General features: G+C 48.1%; 6 protein-coding genes across 6 annotated transcripts; 1 reads left to right on the top strand and 5 right to left on the bottom strand.

The window, feature by feature from the left end:
- Positions 1-661: 661 nt before the first annotated feature.
- Positions 662-2,006, top strand: PEX2_055890 (putative translation factor pelota; the record flags this gene model as incomplete). Its single annotated transcript, XM_016742863.1, has 3 exons — positions 662-739; positions 807-1,295; positions 1,362-2,006. The coding sequence occupies 3 exons, from the start codon at positions 662-664 to the stop codon at positions 2,004-2,006; spliced, it is 1,212 nt and encodes a 403-aa protein (XP_016593392.1).
- A 340-nt stretch (positions 2,007-2,346) lies between these two features.
- PEX2_055880 (uncharacterized protein) lies at positions 2,347-3,613 on the bottom strand (the record flags this gene model as incomplete). The annotated part of the gene is made up of 2 exons (XM_016742862.1): positions 2,347-3,295; positions 3,375-3,613. 2 exons carry the CDS (start codon positions 3,611-3,613, stop codon positions 2,347-2,349), a joined length of 1,188 nt encoding a protein of 395 aa, XP_016593391.1.
- A 1,553-nt stretch (positions 3,614-5,166) lies between these two features.
- Positions 5,167-7,067, bottom strand: PEX2_055870 (Major facilitator superfamily domain, general substrate transporter; the record flags this gene model as incomplete). The annotated part of the gene is made up of 2 exons (XM_016742861.1): positions 5,167-6,329; positions 6,437-7,067. The coding sequence occupies 2 exons, from the start codon at positions 7,065-7,067 to the stop codon at positions 5,167-5,169; spliced, it is 1,794 nt and encodes a 597-aa protein (XP_016593390.1).
- Positions 7,068-7,670: 603 nt separating this feature from the next.
- Positions 7,671-9,128, bottom strand: PEX2_055860 (caspase family protein; the record flags this gene model as incomplete). Its single annotated transcript, XM_016742860.1, has 5 exons — positions 7,671-7,696; positions 7,748-8,356; positions 8,410-8,620; positions 8,665-8,892; positions 8,955-9,128. The coding sequence occupies 5 exons, from the start codon at positions 9,126-9,128 to the stop codon at positions 7,671-7,673; spliced, it is 1,248 nt and encodes a 415-aa protein (XP_016593389.1).
- Positions 9,129-10,400: 1,272 nt separating this feature from the next.
- Positions 10,401-12,447, bottom strand: PEX2_055850 (chaperonin-containing T-complex subunit CCT7; the record flags this gene model as incomplete). Its single annotated transcript, XM_016742859.1, has 6 exons — positions 10,401-10,504; positions 10,581-11,242; positions 11,302-11,674; positions 11,736-12,072; positions 12,153-12,319; positions 12,402-12,447. 6 exons carry the CDS (start codon positions 12,445-12,447, stop codon positions 10,401-10,403), a joined length of 1,689 nt encoding a protein of 562 aa, XP_016593388.1.
- Positions 12,448-12,916: 469 nt separating this feature from the next.
- On the bottom strand, positions 12,917-14,526 carry PEX2_055840 (putative histone acetyltransferase Spt10; the record flags this gene model as incomplete). Its single annotated transcript, XM_016742858.1, has 2 exons — positions 12,917-13,975; positions 14,029-14,526. The coding sequence occupies 2 exons, from the start codon at positions 14,524-14,526 to the stop codon at positions 12,917-12,919; spliced, it is 1,557 nt and encodes a 518-aa protein (XP_016593387.1).
- Positions 14,527-15,665: the final 1,139 nt, after the last annotated feature.

Genomic DNA, 15,665 nt, shown 5'->3' with positions numbered 1-15,665 from the left:
CGTGGGGCTTGTATGAGTAATTTGGACGGACATAACCTTGGAAGGGACTTAGAACCCGGGGATAAGAATTGTCATTTTGAGTACTCTCCTGATAGGTCAATGAAGATCGGATTGTACTTGCCAATAAGAAAGTCATCGGAGCTCCAAGCTTTGAAATCAACTTTGCCCCAATCTGATCTGATTAGGGGTTGGTCTTATCGATAAGGCACAACTTGTGAATATGCCGGCGTAAAGTGATGTTCATACTGGGTATGATATATCTTGAATGGTTACAATATCAGCAATTATCTATTCATTCCTTGATGACCCACCAAAATCCAAAATTGATCCCCCAGAATAAACGTATCAGCAGAGCAAGTGATATTCTAGCAGGATAGTCGGGCGGTGATGAACGGCAGTACCCTATAGTGGGGGTTGAGTTTGGCAAGTCTAACATCGTCAATGTCCTCATATTAGGTTGATTGGCTCGAATATCCCTTGTTATATGAGCATAACAAAGATCTGGACCCTTTGATCTGGTCTCACACAACCTATCACGCCTCTAATCTGCGCATTTTTGAGGCAACATATGACGGCATCGCAATAACAACACCCAACCCGCCTTCGTCGCATTTGATCTTCCCAAACCCTCGGTCTGTAACCGGGAAATACCACCGCAAGAATGCGTTGTATCAAGAACAAAATTGAGCACAATGGCTCTGGAGCGGTGACATTGTGCCCAGACGAGCCAGAAGACATGGTATTGAAGCCCTAACTTTCTGTCTCAGCACCCCGCACTCATCTAATATACAATTCGATGAATCTAGTGGCATGCATACAACCTGATCCGACCCGGTGATATTCTTCGAGCCAGCGCAATCCGTCGAGTTACCACAGTCCAGGATACCGGGTCCACGAGCTCGGCGCGCGTTCATCTGAACCTCATAATTCGCGTGAAGAATCTCGACTTTGACCCGCAAAGCTCTCAGCTTCATGTATCAGGACAAATTATGAACGAAACACCACACACAAAAATCGGGCAATTCCATACACTCGATTTAGAGTTGAATCGCAATTTCACATTAGAAAAAGAGGTTGGGTCAGATGGAGAAGGAGTCGGATGGGACAGTATTGCCATTGAGTCACTCAAGGATGCCGTGGATGAGGGCGGGAAACGCCGTGCAGAGGCTGTTGCAGTAGTGATGCAGGAAGGACTGGCTCATATCTGCTTCATCGGCCAATTCCAGACAATATTGAAGCAGAAGGTCGAGATGTCTGTGCCACGGAAACGGCAGGGAGGAGGGGATCATGATAAAGTGAGTTTCTGTTGTTATGTCATGTGTATATTGACATAGTTGAAAACTGACACCGCATACTCCCAGGGAATGAACAAGTTTTTCAAAGTCACACTCGAGACCCTCCTTCGACAAATGGAGTTCAATACCAGTCTTACTTCAGGCGCCAACAACGAAGCTGTACGACCTGTGCTTCTCGCCTCACCAGGGTTTGTCGCCTCTGGCTTCCAAAAATATATCCAATCCGAGGCATCAACGACGACTCCTGGGCTCAAGCGACTTCTTCCCAGTCTGGTGGTTGTGCACTCCGCATCGGGGTACACAAATTCCCTATCAGAGGTTTTGCAGTCGCCCGCAGTCAAGACTATCCTAGCTGATACGAAGTATGCCCGAGAGACCAAATTGATGGACGACTTCTTAGAACAACTGCGCAAGGAGACCAACAAAGCAACCTATGGTCCCCGCGAGGTTGAGTACGCGGTTGAACAAGGTGCTGTCGGCCGAGGTGGCGGCGTGCTCATTGTTTCGAATCGCTTGTTTCGATCACAGAATATCGCTGAGCGTAAACGCTGGGTGTCGCTTGTCGACCGCGTTCGCGATGTCGAGGGTGGTGATGTGCGGATTCTCAGCTCTGATCATGAAAGTGGAAAGCGTTTGGAGGGGCTGGGTGGCATCGCTGCGCTTTTGACATTCCCTCTTGTTGAGCCAGACCTTGACTCTGATGTAGAATAGACTGGTGATTCAACGATGAATCGAAAAATACAAAGATTTATCATAACATAAGGTATAATCAAAGCATGCAATAATCAGATGACAAGCCAGGTCGCAATTCGTCAGATTGTAGATGAATAACAAACCGTTAACATCTGCTCATACCTCCACCAAACACTTGTGGTTTTGAGACTATTACATCTTCGAAACATACCTTGACGTCGTTATGTACGTGCTGCTTTTTCAATCCCACGACTAGAACCATTGTGGTTAGAACAATAGATGTTGTATCACAGGGGCGCTTTTTTGCTTGGGTGATAGCCTTTTTCGATTCATGTTCCCTGCCTATGTAGACAATCCATCAGAAGAATTGATTCAAAGTCTCCGAGATGTCCACCGGTCCTCTCTCTTTCATGACTGCTCGCTTGGCAGGACGATCTCCTCTTTCAGGTGGCTCGCTCCGCTTCTTCTCCCTTGCACGTTGCTGCTTCTCGATATCGAGCTTTTGCTTCGCAGGATCTCGAGTAAACAATACAATTGACTTTGCATTATAGCGGGAGCGGACAACAACCCGGTCTCTTCTGCTGTGGTCGACAGTGGGTAGTTTAAACTCCAAAATCGGAAGATTCGTTGGTAGGGACGATGGTCTTCTTAAATCCCCGTTCTCGGGTGTCTGAAGACTAGACTTGTACACATGAAGCAAAGCCAAGAGATTATCATCGATTGTCTTTGACGTTCCGTGGGTGTCCCAAAACCAATCGAGTCTGCAGGCTGACCATCCCTTTATGGGAATAATGCCATTCGCGGGCTTATCGTATCGTTGAATAGTCTCTGTAATGTTCTTACACTCGTACGCCACAACGAGCTGGAGCTCCGGCAGCTCACGTAGAGCTTCCAGTGCTGCGATGGTCATTTCGCATTGGTGGTAAAACCTGAGAATGCGGAGGTGCTGTAGTGCTTCAGATTCAATCCAACCACGCACAAATCCATCTTGCAAGGGGAGACCGTCGTTGCTAACGCCCACAGGATCCAGAGGGGCAATAATCGACGAGTATGGCTCACTGTAAATGTCTAGAGCAACCAAATTCTTGATATTTGGTATAGTAGTCAGGTCTGTGGCCGTACAGTAGGTAGTTGCAATCGTTAAGATTGCACGCCAGCGAAGATCGTCGCTATTAAGAACACCCATATAGTCTCTTAGTGGCTTTTTGGGAGAGCCAGCATTGAGGCAGTAGTAAGGACTGACCTCGCAGAATTGTACAGGATAAACGCTGGCCATTATTTTCCACATGTGCATAGTCTGCTTGTTGCTAGGTAGACGGTCAGATTTGAACAAACAGACTTGAGAGCGTGCTAAGGGAGTTTCAAACCCCTCCAATCATATCTTACCACTTTTTCAGGGCATCCCAAAGGTATTGTGCCAAATACCAAGGGACGTATTCAAACAGTTCAGGCTTCAGCGCCGACTGGTCCTGAAGTAGTGCTTTCATTGCTGCATGCTTGAGTGATCCAGATCCTCGATCATTTGTTGTCTCCCATCCATAGGGTAAAAAGGGAATTTCATGATACCATGTGGGACCGAGGCGTAGGAACCCGGGGGGCTGGTTGTCTTCAAGGATGATGGACATCACGGAACGGAACCATAGCCAGAAGGAGCAGGGTTTTAGTCAAAGGTTGGAGTATAATTTTCTACCAGTGCCCATAGATTATATTATAGGGCATTATGGTGTCTTCCCAAAAACAGACATCAAATATTAAAGCTGAACGCGTGTTTGGAGTCGAAGCGCGACTGATTTGATACATGCACGTGACCCTGTCTTATATCATTGTAGATCCACGGGTTTTTAGTAGCAAGCATTTCGGTTTACCCCATCAAATTCTTGCAACCTTCAAAGGAACTTGCCATGGTTTCGTCGACTCCTATTCCAGTTTTATTACACTTTGGTCATGGCACCTCCTACCTTTCTAACTAAGCACCCTGCTTATCTCCGTTACGTTCATGAAGTTACTTCTGGGGAACTTGTGATGCCGGAATACGAAAGGGTAGGTGAACTCATTCAAGTGGCCCTTAATGAGTGGGGGGGCTGACCAAGATCATATACAATATAGGATGAGAAGGGCCGTGTGATTGTCCACGTTGGCGAGCAATATTGTCGGTATCCAGGGTGCACTTCCAGCGATGTGAGAGGACCAGACCCTAAACTCATGCCCAATGCACATTAATCTATTATAGATATATGAAGGATTGTTTGGCTTACTGTTCTTAGCATCCTTACCTGACTGGAAACTTGAAGAAGCATGTAACCTGTCACAGTGAAGATCTGCAAGTTGCCGATGGTATCACAGGTCGAATCAGTTATGTTGAACAGGAGAAGGCTCGAGGTACGTTGAATAGACTGTTTTATCTTTGAGATACGAAAATAATCAACAGAATGTTTAGCTTGGTACAATTCTCTTTTTACTTCGGCTCCCGATCCGGCCGCATCCTGTACCTCCCCGGTCACGATTTCCAAGCGCAATTCCAGTAATGCCAACCGAAATGTCAAATACAATGCTTGAAGAGTACGGGGTACATTGTTTACAATGTATAAACTGGATGATGTGGGGCTGGGCGGAAGAAAGGGCTGCGGGAAAGTGGAATCGATTTCGATTCACAAACGCTTTATGAGCGCATTCTATTCGTCAACTCTTAACGATCTCCCGAAGTTTCATCCACCTTAAATTCAAGTCGTACTGATTGTTTTTTAACATACAGTAAGCTGCAATTAGAGAAAATTCTATAGAATGTATAGATGGAGAGGATTGATATGTTAATAAAATAGTATGAACATTTTAACATTTTAACAACATGTTATCGATAGTTGTGTAGGGTTAGTTCGCTTTACATTTCTCTTTTTTTCATTTCCAATATCTAGCGGGCGAGGCCGATGTCATGACTCTAGGCGAGGAGCTCATTCTCTAGTAATTGGCTCGGGTCTATAGCATAGAGGATCTCTACCTGAAAGATCAAGCGGACAAGGGACGAGATCTTTGTCTTAGGATTGGTCAAAACATAGAGTTTAGCTATGGAAACCCTAGGGACATATCAAGATCAACAGAACAGCACTAGCTACCATATCGACATTCACCACCATGCTTTTGAAACCAAGTCTATGTTCATGTATTCATACATGGGCTGGGGTCATTCATTCCTGCGTGCATAACGACTGCGTGAACGGATCTTATGCCCCTTCCAATAGAGCAAGTAAGGCACAGGCAAAAAGATTAATGAAATCCCACCCAATAGAGTCAACGTCCATGAAACACCAAGCTTCTTGTACATAGTTTCAGCGATGATCCTCATAATACCGGCAGCAACAAGCCGCGACATCTGAAGACAGGAAAGCGCGCTTGCGGCATGTGACTCGTACGCATCGGCGACGTACTGGTACCCCGAGACGAAAAGACACAACGTCCCAAAGCCATAGAATACTGAAGCGACAAGCGGGCTCCAAAAAGAAATTTGGAGTTTAGCCGTCCAGCCCATCCAGAATAGAGAGATGGGGACAGCAGGCGCACCGAACATACTCATATACAGACTGATCTCCGGGTCTGGGCGATTCTGGCCCCTCTCACGGCTGCGGTAGATCTCTCTACGGAGGAGCCACATTGAAAGTGGGACAGTCAGTGCAGAAAGAACGACTCCAACCTCAATTCCCAAGAACGCGAGGGCGGTGGAGGTCTGGGTGAAGTGGTTTGCCACCTCATAGATGGAGACATAGCCCGCGATGAAGGTGTACAGGATCATGAATAGCAGGGAGAGGGAGACCGAGTGGATCATGATAATGGGTTCCGTCAAAAAAAGCGAAAGTGGTCGATATAGTGAGGAACGCATGCGTTTGGTGAACGTGGCTTTTCTAAACTCTAGCGGGGACCGGTACCGGTCGTCGCCTGTAAGGCGGCGGAGCTCTTTCGCTTTCCAGTACAGCAGGATCGGGCTGTATGTCTCCGGTAGGAAGAGCACAACCGGGATCAGGATGAGTCCTGATAGGATTATGGTCATCCAGTCCACCCACCGCCAGCTTACCGAGTGAGCATGGACGGCGAATGATCCTGGTATTGGGCCCACCAATGCACCCGTGAAGATGATTATCGAAAAGGCAGGGAAGGTGTAGACTCGTTCAATGCGTGACCAGATGTCCACGAGGGATGCTGCTGATAAAACCCCCGGGGCAGATCCGAAGAGTCCAGCTAGGCCGCGGCAAACTATTCGCTGTACCACTGTTTGACTTAACCCTGCGCCCATGTTGAACAACATGAACCCGATCATGGTGGGGATGTACACGGGGTTGCGTCCGAAGACTTCTGATATAGGTCCTGTTATCAATGCGCCTATTCCAGTACCAATCAAAAACATGGCTGGATACTCTCGGTTAGTCTTGTTGAATTGATTCGAAGTCTTAACCACGTACCAGTCGGCAAACTCTGAACCTCAGAGCTGGTATGAAAGAATTTTTTAGTAGATGTGAAAGCAGTGGCATCGATTGTGGATGACCAGAAGATCACAAATCCAGTAAGGGAAGTGAGAATAGTCGTCAATATTCGACGTCTGAGTGACCAGTTGTGAGGGTCCATCTTATCACAGTCACCTTCAAATGTGACGATAATGATTTTGTTCCTTTTCACTGACTCAACATCAGTTTCACTATCCGTCGCATGATCAGGTGGCCAGGGTCTTTCAACACCAGTCACCATGATATCAGCTGTGTTTCCCAGTGTCTCTTCTGCATTGATGGTATGCGGATCGGTTGAGATTTCCGGGTCGACCTCGGCACCCTCGATATCTCCCTCCCGCTCCAGATGTGATCGAGCGGTATGGCGAGGATGAAGGGCCGGCCCAGATATAAAAGTGCGATGACCGTGCTCCCTCCTTCGTCCGGCAGCCAAGTCATCACCTTCCTCGCGAGGCTGGGTGTGAATTTCTCCTTCATGATAATCGTAGCGGCCCTCGTGGGTCCAGACATCCCTGGGCTTCTCATGCTTTGTAACAAATTGTTGCTCGATCTTCTGGCGGATCCTGCGGTGCTGGAGAATTGACTGCATTGTGCTTGATTTGGGGCTATGTGTTCCGGGATCGTATCCGCCTTATTACTCGAGGGTTCAGATCAGTTGAGGAAGGAGCTTCTATCTCCTCGGAGGCTCCTTGGGGGCAAAAGATGACATATGACAGTCCCCCTGAGGATGTGAAATCCGTACAGCGCCATACCCATATCACTCGGTCAGCTCTCCCGCCAATGACGGATGCCACCATATCGAGTTTAACAGTTGAACTCGTTGAGTTAATGGAGAGCTTGTAGCCTGCTAATCTTGACCATGACCAATAACGAAGCTACCTGGATTTTCCCATGAAACATCGCTACACCAAAAATATGTATTGTGCAAATGCCCAGGTTGTCTACGATGATGTCAGAAAGGCTGATGATTATCGTCATTGAGCTAATCTGCACTCCATTTTCGAAGGATAAACAATGATAGATCACAGATTCATAAGGATTAATCACAAATAGTGCACCAACCACACACAGGCCAAATATTCACTGGAACACCGAGGGTGGAATCACATACAAGGCAATTCATTAAAACACAAAAGCATGCTTCATTGAAAGCCAGACAAGCATCGTTCCTTGTCTCCATTTCCAAGTGCAATTACATCACATAAAGGATGTCGGTATCTATAGGATTTGTCAGAATTTGATTGCGGTTAAGTAACCCGAGAATCTTACCTAAGGGGTGGCTGCAGCTCAGCTGTGGCTTCTGGGTATATTTGGTTGAAAGCTCGTCACGAATGCTGTTCAAAAGCTGGACATAACTCTGCTGAGGGTTTTTCCGAAGCGCGGCGATGAAAGCCCATGACATGGCACCAGTGGCCTGGCCGGCAATCTGAGCATCCTGACTGGTCTGATCATCCTTACTGCCAGACCACATGATGACATCCGCCGGGCTTGTCTTGGTCTGCTTGTTGCGTTCATACACTTCGTCGCCCTTGGTGGCCTTCTTGATGAAGCCCATTGCGGTTGACATCATGCTGCCCATGTCACCACGCGCGTATGCCGAAACCACACCAAGCAGGCCTTGTCCAGCCTCCTTGGCCAGGTTGGGCTCCTTGAGCACACCGGAGGTGGAGTAGACGTAGGGAAGATCCAGAGCGGAGCCAGAGTGGCAGGAGTCGAAAATTGCTGTAAGACGGACACCTGGTTGTAGAGTCTGCACCATGATACGGTGCATCTCATCATCAACGATGTGCCCTGCAACCCGGAAGTCCACCGGGTAGATAACTTCATCATATCCATCCTCTTCGTCACCATCCAAGTCGGGGGTCTGACCGCCGTGGCCTGCATTCTTGTTAGTTCCCCGCGATAGAAGCGATTGAGGCGTGGTTACTCACCAGAGTAGTGGAAGAACAACGAGTCATTGGGACGCGCATCCTTGATCAGCCAGTGCATAGCCCGAAGAATGTTTGCCTTGGTCGGCTGGCTCATCGGGTTTTGCTGGTCATCGGTCAAGAGGACCATGTCCTCGCGAGCGTAGCCGAAGTTTTGGTTCAAGTAGGTCGACATGTTCTTCACATCGTTGATACATCCGCGCAGCTGACCTTTCTGTCCGAAGTAATTGATACCAATCAACAAGGCCTTTCTCTTACCCGTACAGCGGGAGTATTGGAAGCTGTAGCCTTGGGGAGCGCCGTGACCGAAGGAGACGGGATTGCTGGGAGGGGGGGCTGGACCGCCGCTTTGGCCGTAGGCTGAATTTGCGCATCATTAGCTTTCATTGCTGAAAATATGGCTCGTTGGAAAATGGTAGGCAAACCTGGTCTTCCTTGAATTTGTTGCCCAGAGGGCGGGCGCTGATTGTATCCAGACGGCGGAGCCTAGAAAGGATTGATACATGTCAATCTCGTGTATATTCAACACAAGTCTCATCATGACATACATTGTAACCCTGCTGAGGAGCATGTCCGCCGTAGGGCTGTTGAGATGGCTGGGGCGAATGGCTGTAACCGTACGGGTTGGATTGCTGCTGCGGCGGCTGCTGCTGCTGGTGCGGCTGCTGGTGGTAGGACTGGCCGGGATAGCCGCCATAAGATGGCTGCTGCTGGTGATTCATTTGTCTGCCATCATATATTTGTCAGATTCTCAAGTACTTTCTCAATAGAGCCAAGGGATAAGCAAGCATACGGGTACTGCTGTTGCGGGGGATATGACGGCTGCTGCGGGGGATATCCCGGAGCGCCCGAGTAGGGTGGATAGTAAGACATCAGAGAAATTCTCCAAGTCCACCCAGGAAATCAAGCAAAATGCAAAGATTGACGGAGTAGAGGACAGAACGCGATGTTGAATGTGGAGAAGGGGAGATTCAAGGCAAAACAGATCGGAAGTACGGCTGGCGCCAAGCCTTGAAGAGTGCGACAAGGTAAATTGACAGCAAATGTCCAAAGAATAAAAGATCAAATGCAAGAGCTTAGGTGATTCGGGGAATTAAAACAATGAAGAGAGATATTTGGAGGGGATCGTCAGACTAGAAACTCGCCACTTACACTATAAGAGGTTCGCGTCCACTATTTCCTTATAAGGCTATCTCGGATTGGCACTAGACACTAGACAATCAAAGATATAGATAAAAATAAGAAGAAGAGGGAAAAAAGGCCAAAAACTAATGTAATCTGGACTGAGTTTTATATATCTGACATGGGTTCATCGGCAGCCCCGATCAACCCCTGGAAGCCCAAGACCCAACTTCGTCATTGGGCTTCGCTAATATTGTCCTTGTAGATTTTTACTCATTTTTATAGGGTTTTGTACTCCGTACAAGGAGAAATAAAGTACGGAGTACAGAGTACATAGATCATACATACGAGATACAAAGTAGATTGCCCTTCTGCACGTCATACAGCCCAAGGAGATTCGATACCATTGTCTTGGCGTCGAAAATGAGCCAATGAGATACGAAAATGGGTGAAAGGTCTGAAGTAGACATTGATTCCAAATAAAACAATAAAACAAGAGAAAAGCAAATAGTACGGAGTACTCCGTGTGTCCTTAGTATATTCTCGGATCAGCTTGGCCTCGGAAGGAAATCTGATATATCACATGCATGCAATTAATGAAGTTCAAGGAATAAGAAATACTTTCATGAGGACTATGTTTATATTGTATGTACTTGGAAAGACTGTGTTGTTAAGTCGGGTTATCTCTAGCAACTCGTCTTCTATTCTCCCTGTACTTCATATTCAATATTCATCTCACAAACACCGGCCTTGAAGCCACTAAGGGCAGAGCAGACTTGGCTTCAACTGCTTCGCGGCCTTCAATCATGCAGGTGTCCTTCTTTTTTTGGGGGGAATATCATCGAGCATTATCCAGTTCAGGTCAAACTCGTTTATCCTCGTCGGGGCATGCCACGGCCACGGCCCCGGAGGGCGCGCTGGGCAGCACCTGGCGGCATACCGCGCTGTTGACCAGGTTGAGCCGACTCCTCATTCTCTGTTGATGAGAAAGTATGGGTTAGTCATGATGTGGAGGATGGAAAGGAGAAAAAAATGGTTAATAGGTCACTTACTTATCGTTTCGTCCACACTCAGGATCAAGCAAGAGGCTTCCACTGCGGCCTGAATAGCATTGACCTTGACCAGGCTGGGCTCCCAAACAAAGGCAAGCATGTTGTCACGGACGCCCTCGTTGTCGAAGTCGACACCAGCCCAGGTGTTACCCTTGCGGTGCTCCACACGCAAGCGGTTCAGGATATCTGTAGCGTCGAACCCAGCGTTATCACACAGCTGGCGGGGAATAACCTCCAGGGCCTTGGCGAATGCCTTGACAACGGCCTGCTGCTTGTGCGGGACGTTACGGTCGGCAAACCCGTGCATGTAGCTCGACAACTCCATTTCAGTAGCACCACCACCAGCAACGATGGTTGTGTTGCGCAGAGCACGCTTAACAATCATGATAGCATCGTGCAGACTACGCTCCACCTCCGCAATGAATTGCTCAGCGCCACCACGCAGCACAAGAGTGCAAGTCTTAGCGCGAGGGCAGTCGGAGAACAAGTTGAAACGCTCTCCACCAATCTGGCGCTCCTCGAACGCACCACAGGTACCCAGGTGACGCTCTTGAATGTCAGTGCAGGTCGATTGAGTTGCAGCTCCAGTAGCCTGGCAAACACGGTCCATGTCGTCGGAGGCCACACGGCCAGCACAGAAGATGTCTCGGTCCGCGAAGTACCTACAAACCAAATCATTAGTATCTAGACACATACCCCATAGCAGATAGCAAGCACGTACTGTGTAGCAAGATCGCCAATAGGCAGCTTGCTAAGCACGACCTTCGCTCCTGTCTTGTAGACAGCCTCAAGCTTGTTGAAAATAATCTGCCACTCAGCATCGACGATGGCCTGGTATTCCGAGACCTGCTCGACACGGACTTCCGCATTGTCCTTCTCACTCTTAAGCTCCAGCTCGACGTTCAAGCACACGATATTGGGGTTCTCAAAGTGTTTGGGCTGCTGCTCGAAACCGGCGTAGGAGAATGTTTTCTTGAAGGCGACACCGTCGACGAAGAGCGAATCCTGGAGACCACCACCGGTAACCTTCTTGACACCGATCAACCTCTCATTGAGGTCATCCTGGTCCAGCGAAAGTACCGCATCCACAACCACTATGATACCATCTCGTCAGACTTGGGGCAAAATTGGAACCACTGGGTAGGGGATCCTCACTCTTTGTGAAGAAGTCCGAATTGCGCTTGATAAGCTTGCTGTTCATGGCTGTTGCGGCTAACCGTCTTAGTGTCTCGACCTTCTTCTCATGGGTGACTGAAGCATCCATCGTGTCCACTGCAATCTCCTTAACCTTGTTGACTGCCATGGCGCTCGCCCTCCGCAGACCCTTGATGATGGTCTGCGAGCTGACACCCTGCTCAACGAGGTCTCGCACCTCCTTCAGAATCTCACCGGCCAGGACAACTACGGAGGTTGTTCCATCACCGACTTCGGCATCTTGGGACCGAGCGATATCAGTGAGAATGCGGGCGGCGGGGTGCACGATATCCAAAAGCTATCAAATACACGAATGTCAGAATCATCAACTCCCTCCGGTCACTCCGGTAATATGCTGGTATCAATAGCAAGACGCACCTTCATCACTGTGGCTCCATCGTTTGTAATGGTCTGTCTGCCATTGGCATCCACAAGCAGGAGATCACCACCGTAAGGACCGAGAGTGCTTTTGACTGTTCCTTGCACTGCGACACAGGCGTTGATGTTGGAGATAATCTGTCCCTTTCCCTGAGAAGCATCGGTGCCTATAGATTGCAAAGCAGCAGTAGTTAGCATAAGTTACAGAATCCCACCAACAAAACTGCCCGCGCTGGAGACAACACATACCCTCCTTCAACACGACAATCGTCGGGGTTTGGCCGTTGAAGGCCATTAGATCGGTATTCGGAGACGAAACCGTTCAATAAAAAAAATAAAGAAATAAGAAAAGGGGTATGTTGAGTCGAAAGGTCGGAGGGGTTGATCTGCCAAAATTTCCCAGAGCTCCTGTTCCCCAAAAACCCCCCAGTCGCGCAAGGCGGTGACCAATCAGGGCTCCTCAACCCTACGCAGTTAAAGAGGTGTACATATTTTACATTGAATGTAGAGTTTCTATGATATATATTGAGATATCTCATTCGAATAATATACCTAAAAAGAAGCGTAGTGTATGTAGCCTAACCCGTCGTTTCGCTGTCCACGGCACAATAGTGGTGGAGTATCAGCAGTATCTCAGACCGATGCCTCGACGCCAATAGAACCATAGAAAGAAAAGAAAGAAAAAAAGTAAGGTTAAGACAGAAAAATCCCGAAATAAAAGAACGCCCCGAAATGAGAAACCGAGATGAAAAGTTGAGGCTTGTTCACGTAAAGTCATAATTCCCGTCCGAGGGACTTCCATACTCGAACTTAGAGAGTAACTCAGCATCATGCTGTAACTCGTGTGGGGGTGGGTTCACAAGTCCAAGCACGTCTTGTCGAAAGGGATCCGAGCCGTCATCTACCATCATTTGATAGGCATTGCTGGCTGTGTGGTAGCGCATTGCATCGTCAAAGCTTGACATGCCGAGATTGTGCGGCCCCGGGGCGAACTGGCCCGCCATAGGGTTCTGTTGTTGGTAGCGTCGTAGCTGTTGGTGTAGTTGCATAATCTGAGGATCGAGGGGCATGGGTGCGAACCCAGCCATGGGGTGGACTGTGCCGGGCATAGCTGCAGGAATGGGTTGGTGCATAAGAGGGTTGTAACTGGAAGGCTCGTCGGGGGATTCGTCCATCGCCTGCGGGACATTGACCGGTTCCTTCTGGGGTTGCTCCATTGTGCTATCCATATCCATGCCAGACACTGTTTCCGAGGGTGATTTATCTTCTTCTTTGCTGCCTGGTATGGGTGGCGCCTTGAGAGTCTCTTTGCATTGTGGACAGTCTCGAATCACCCGATTGACAGTCTCTTTGATTCGTACCCAATGGTATTTGATCGCAATAGCTGCCGTGGTTTTGTTGATTCCGGCATGTTGCTTGAGATGAACTTCTTGGGCGATATCGTACTGCTGCTGCGGGTCTGACACCACCTCCTTATCCTTCAGCATCAGCCTCTCGGGCTCCCCATCCTCGCCGCCAAGAAGTTTATAATGAGTTGCCGCACTGCGAAGTCGACTCTTTTCCGCCCGATCAGCACCACGGGGGTACTTCCCGTGCTTCAAATAATACCGGATTTTCTCAAAGCGATCCTGGGACACAGAGTCCTCGCCATCTAAACTGAGGCCTCTACCGTAGATGATTGCATCGACAAACTCTCCAGGTTGGGATTTGATACTACCTCCACCTGGGACTCGGCCAATCCGTTTGAAGCCAAGGGAATCCCACAGGCGACATGAAGCAACGTTGGACTCATATACCAAGTTAAAGACCGCATATGTATATCCCTAGTAAACATTAATACAGAGTCCGTTCGAAGCGATTGCGGTGAAAAACTCACGAGGCGAGGTGCCCACTCGAGATAGGATTCGCCCATCAATCTACCCACACCCTTATTTCGAGCAGCATCGGTGACAATGAAAGTGCCATTGCAGACATGACTACTACGACCAGGATAATTGGGCCGAATGTGAAAGCCACCTAGACAGATCTTGGTCCAGTTGGCTCCAGCACGGTCCATCGTATGTGTCTGCTCTGCACTTTCGATGTCCCCAGTAAGCATGACCACACCAAAATTCGAAAACCAATATCGTCCGAACTGAGCTAGTGGAATGGGCTCTGTCATGGCATATGTATCTCCCTTTTCGATCTCTTTGTTGAATTGATCAGAGAGATACTTCATCAGAGCCCGGGGTACTTCCTCTGCTGAGGCAAAAGGGACCAGGGTCGCGACCGTAACCCGATCTCGCAAAGTTACTTGTCGCGGAGCCAGAGCAAGGGGATAATCTAGATCAGGGCCCGATGAAACGAGCTCTGAATCTCCATGAACCTCAGACATGGTAAGGTGGCCCTCTGGAGGGGATTGCCAATCACACGACTATTTGACATGTTAGTTGGATACATTCTATTCCAGAGTATTGCATCACAAAACCTCATAAGTGAATACAAGAATAACAAAAAGGTAATGGCTACAAGGAACTGGATTCAACAGGGGGTCTGTTCACTGACATTCTGGACTGCTTCTAGAAGGAAGCCCTTAATCGCACTTCGAGGACCGCGTGAGTATTCTCGAGTCCGGAATGGCTGCAACGCAAGTCGAGAAGTCGTGGTCCTTGCTGACTCATGGTGTGTGATTAGATAAGCTAATTTCTGGGCACTAGCACGCCTGAGGCATCAACCAGGATTTAACTATGTGTGCCTTATTCTTTACACCTTACGCAACTACACCCGCAAACACATTCAATTTTCAATACATCCAACTACCCTAGGCCTAACGAGCCACGCTCATCCTAGCCTTGTAGTATGTGTGCAAAGATACAGTCTATAGACCGTGGCCTTAAAGATAGGATTAACTACATATCCAGTGAATACAGATTGCCATCAAGAATATCAGCCCGCCCTCAACCCCATCTTACGGCCCATATGCCAAGTCACTTACAGCTACCCGATCCTGTGGGGAAATGTTGCCTGCGGCTATAATCTCCTATTCTTGAAAGGCTAAACTCCGGCTGATTTTCGGCAAGAATGTAAAGTCGTGCGGGGTTGATAAAGAGGTCCAATATGGATTATTGGATTATTGGGGCTATACTCTACATTGTTGAATGAATAGTATGAAGAAGGTTATGCAGCATGTAAAAGTCTTTTGCAAATTAATTGGAACTATAAGATAGCCCCAGGAATGAAATTGTAAAACTGTCTGATCTCTTCATGTCTAGAATTAAAGCCATATTTATGGACTTCTCTTCCACCCTTGTAGATTCATAATCCCTCATTCATTTGTAAAAGAAACAGAAAGAAAGCCTTATCGCTTAATTCTACCAGATTACGTTGACTGAAAGCAGCCTAGATTGAAATGCCATCCTATGATACGGTATACTGCAAGTTGTATGCAGAGATTGGTGACGAAGGTGTCGAACTGCATCAAAGGCGCTGATCTCAATCATTATATGGCGTAAGCATATAATCAAATTATGGTTA

The sequence above is a fragment of the Penicillium expansum genome (assembly GCF_000769745.1).
Source record: "Penicillium expansum strain MD-8 chromosome Unknown contig187, whole genome shotgun sequence".
NCBI lineage: Eukaryota > Fungi > Ascomycota > Eurotiomycetes > Eurotiales > Aspergillaceae > Penicillium > Penicillium expansum.
Note: the sequence above shows the minus strand (reverse complement) of the source record. Positions and strands in the feature narration are given on the sequence as shown.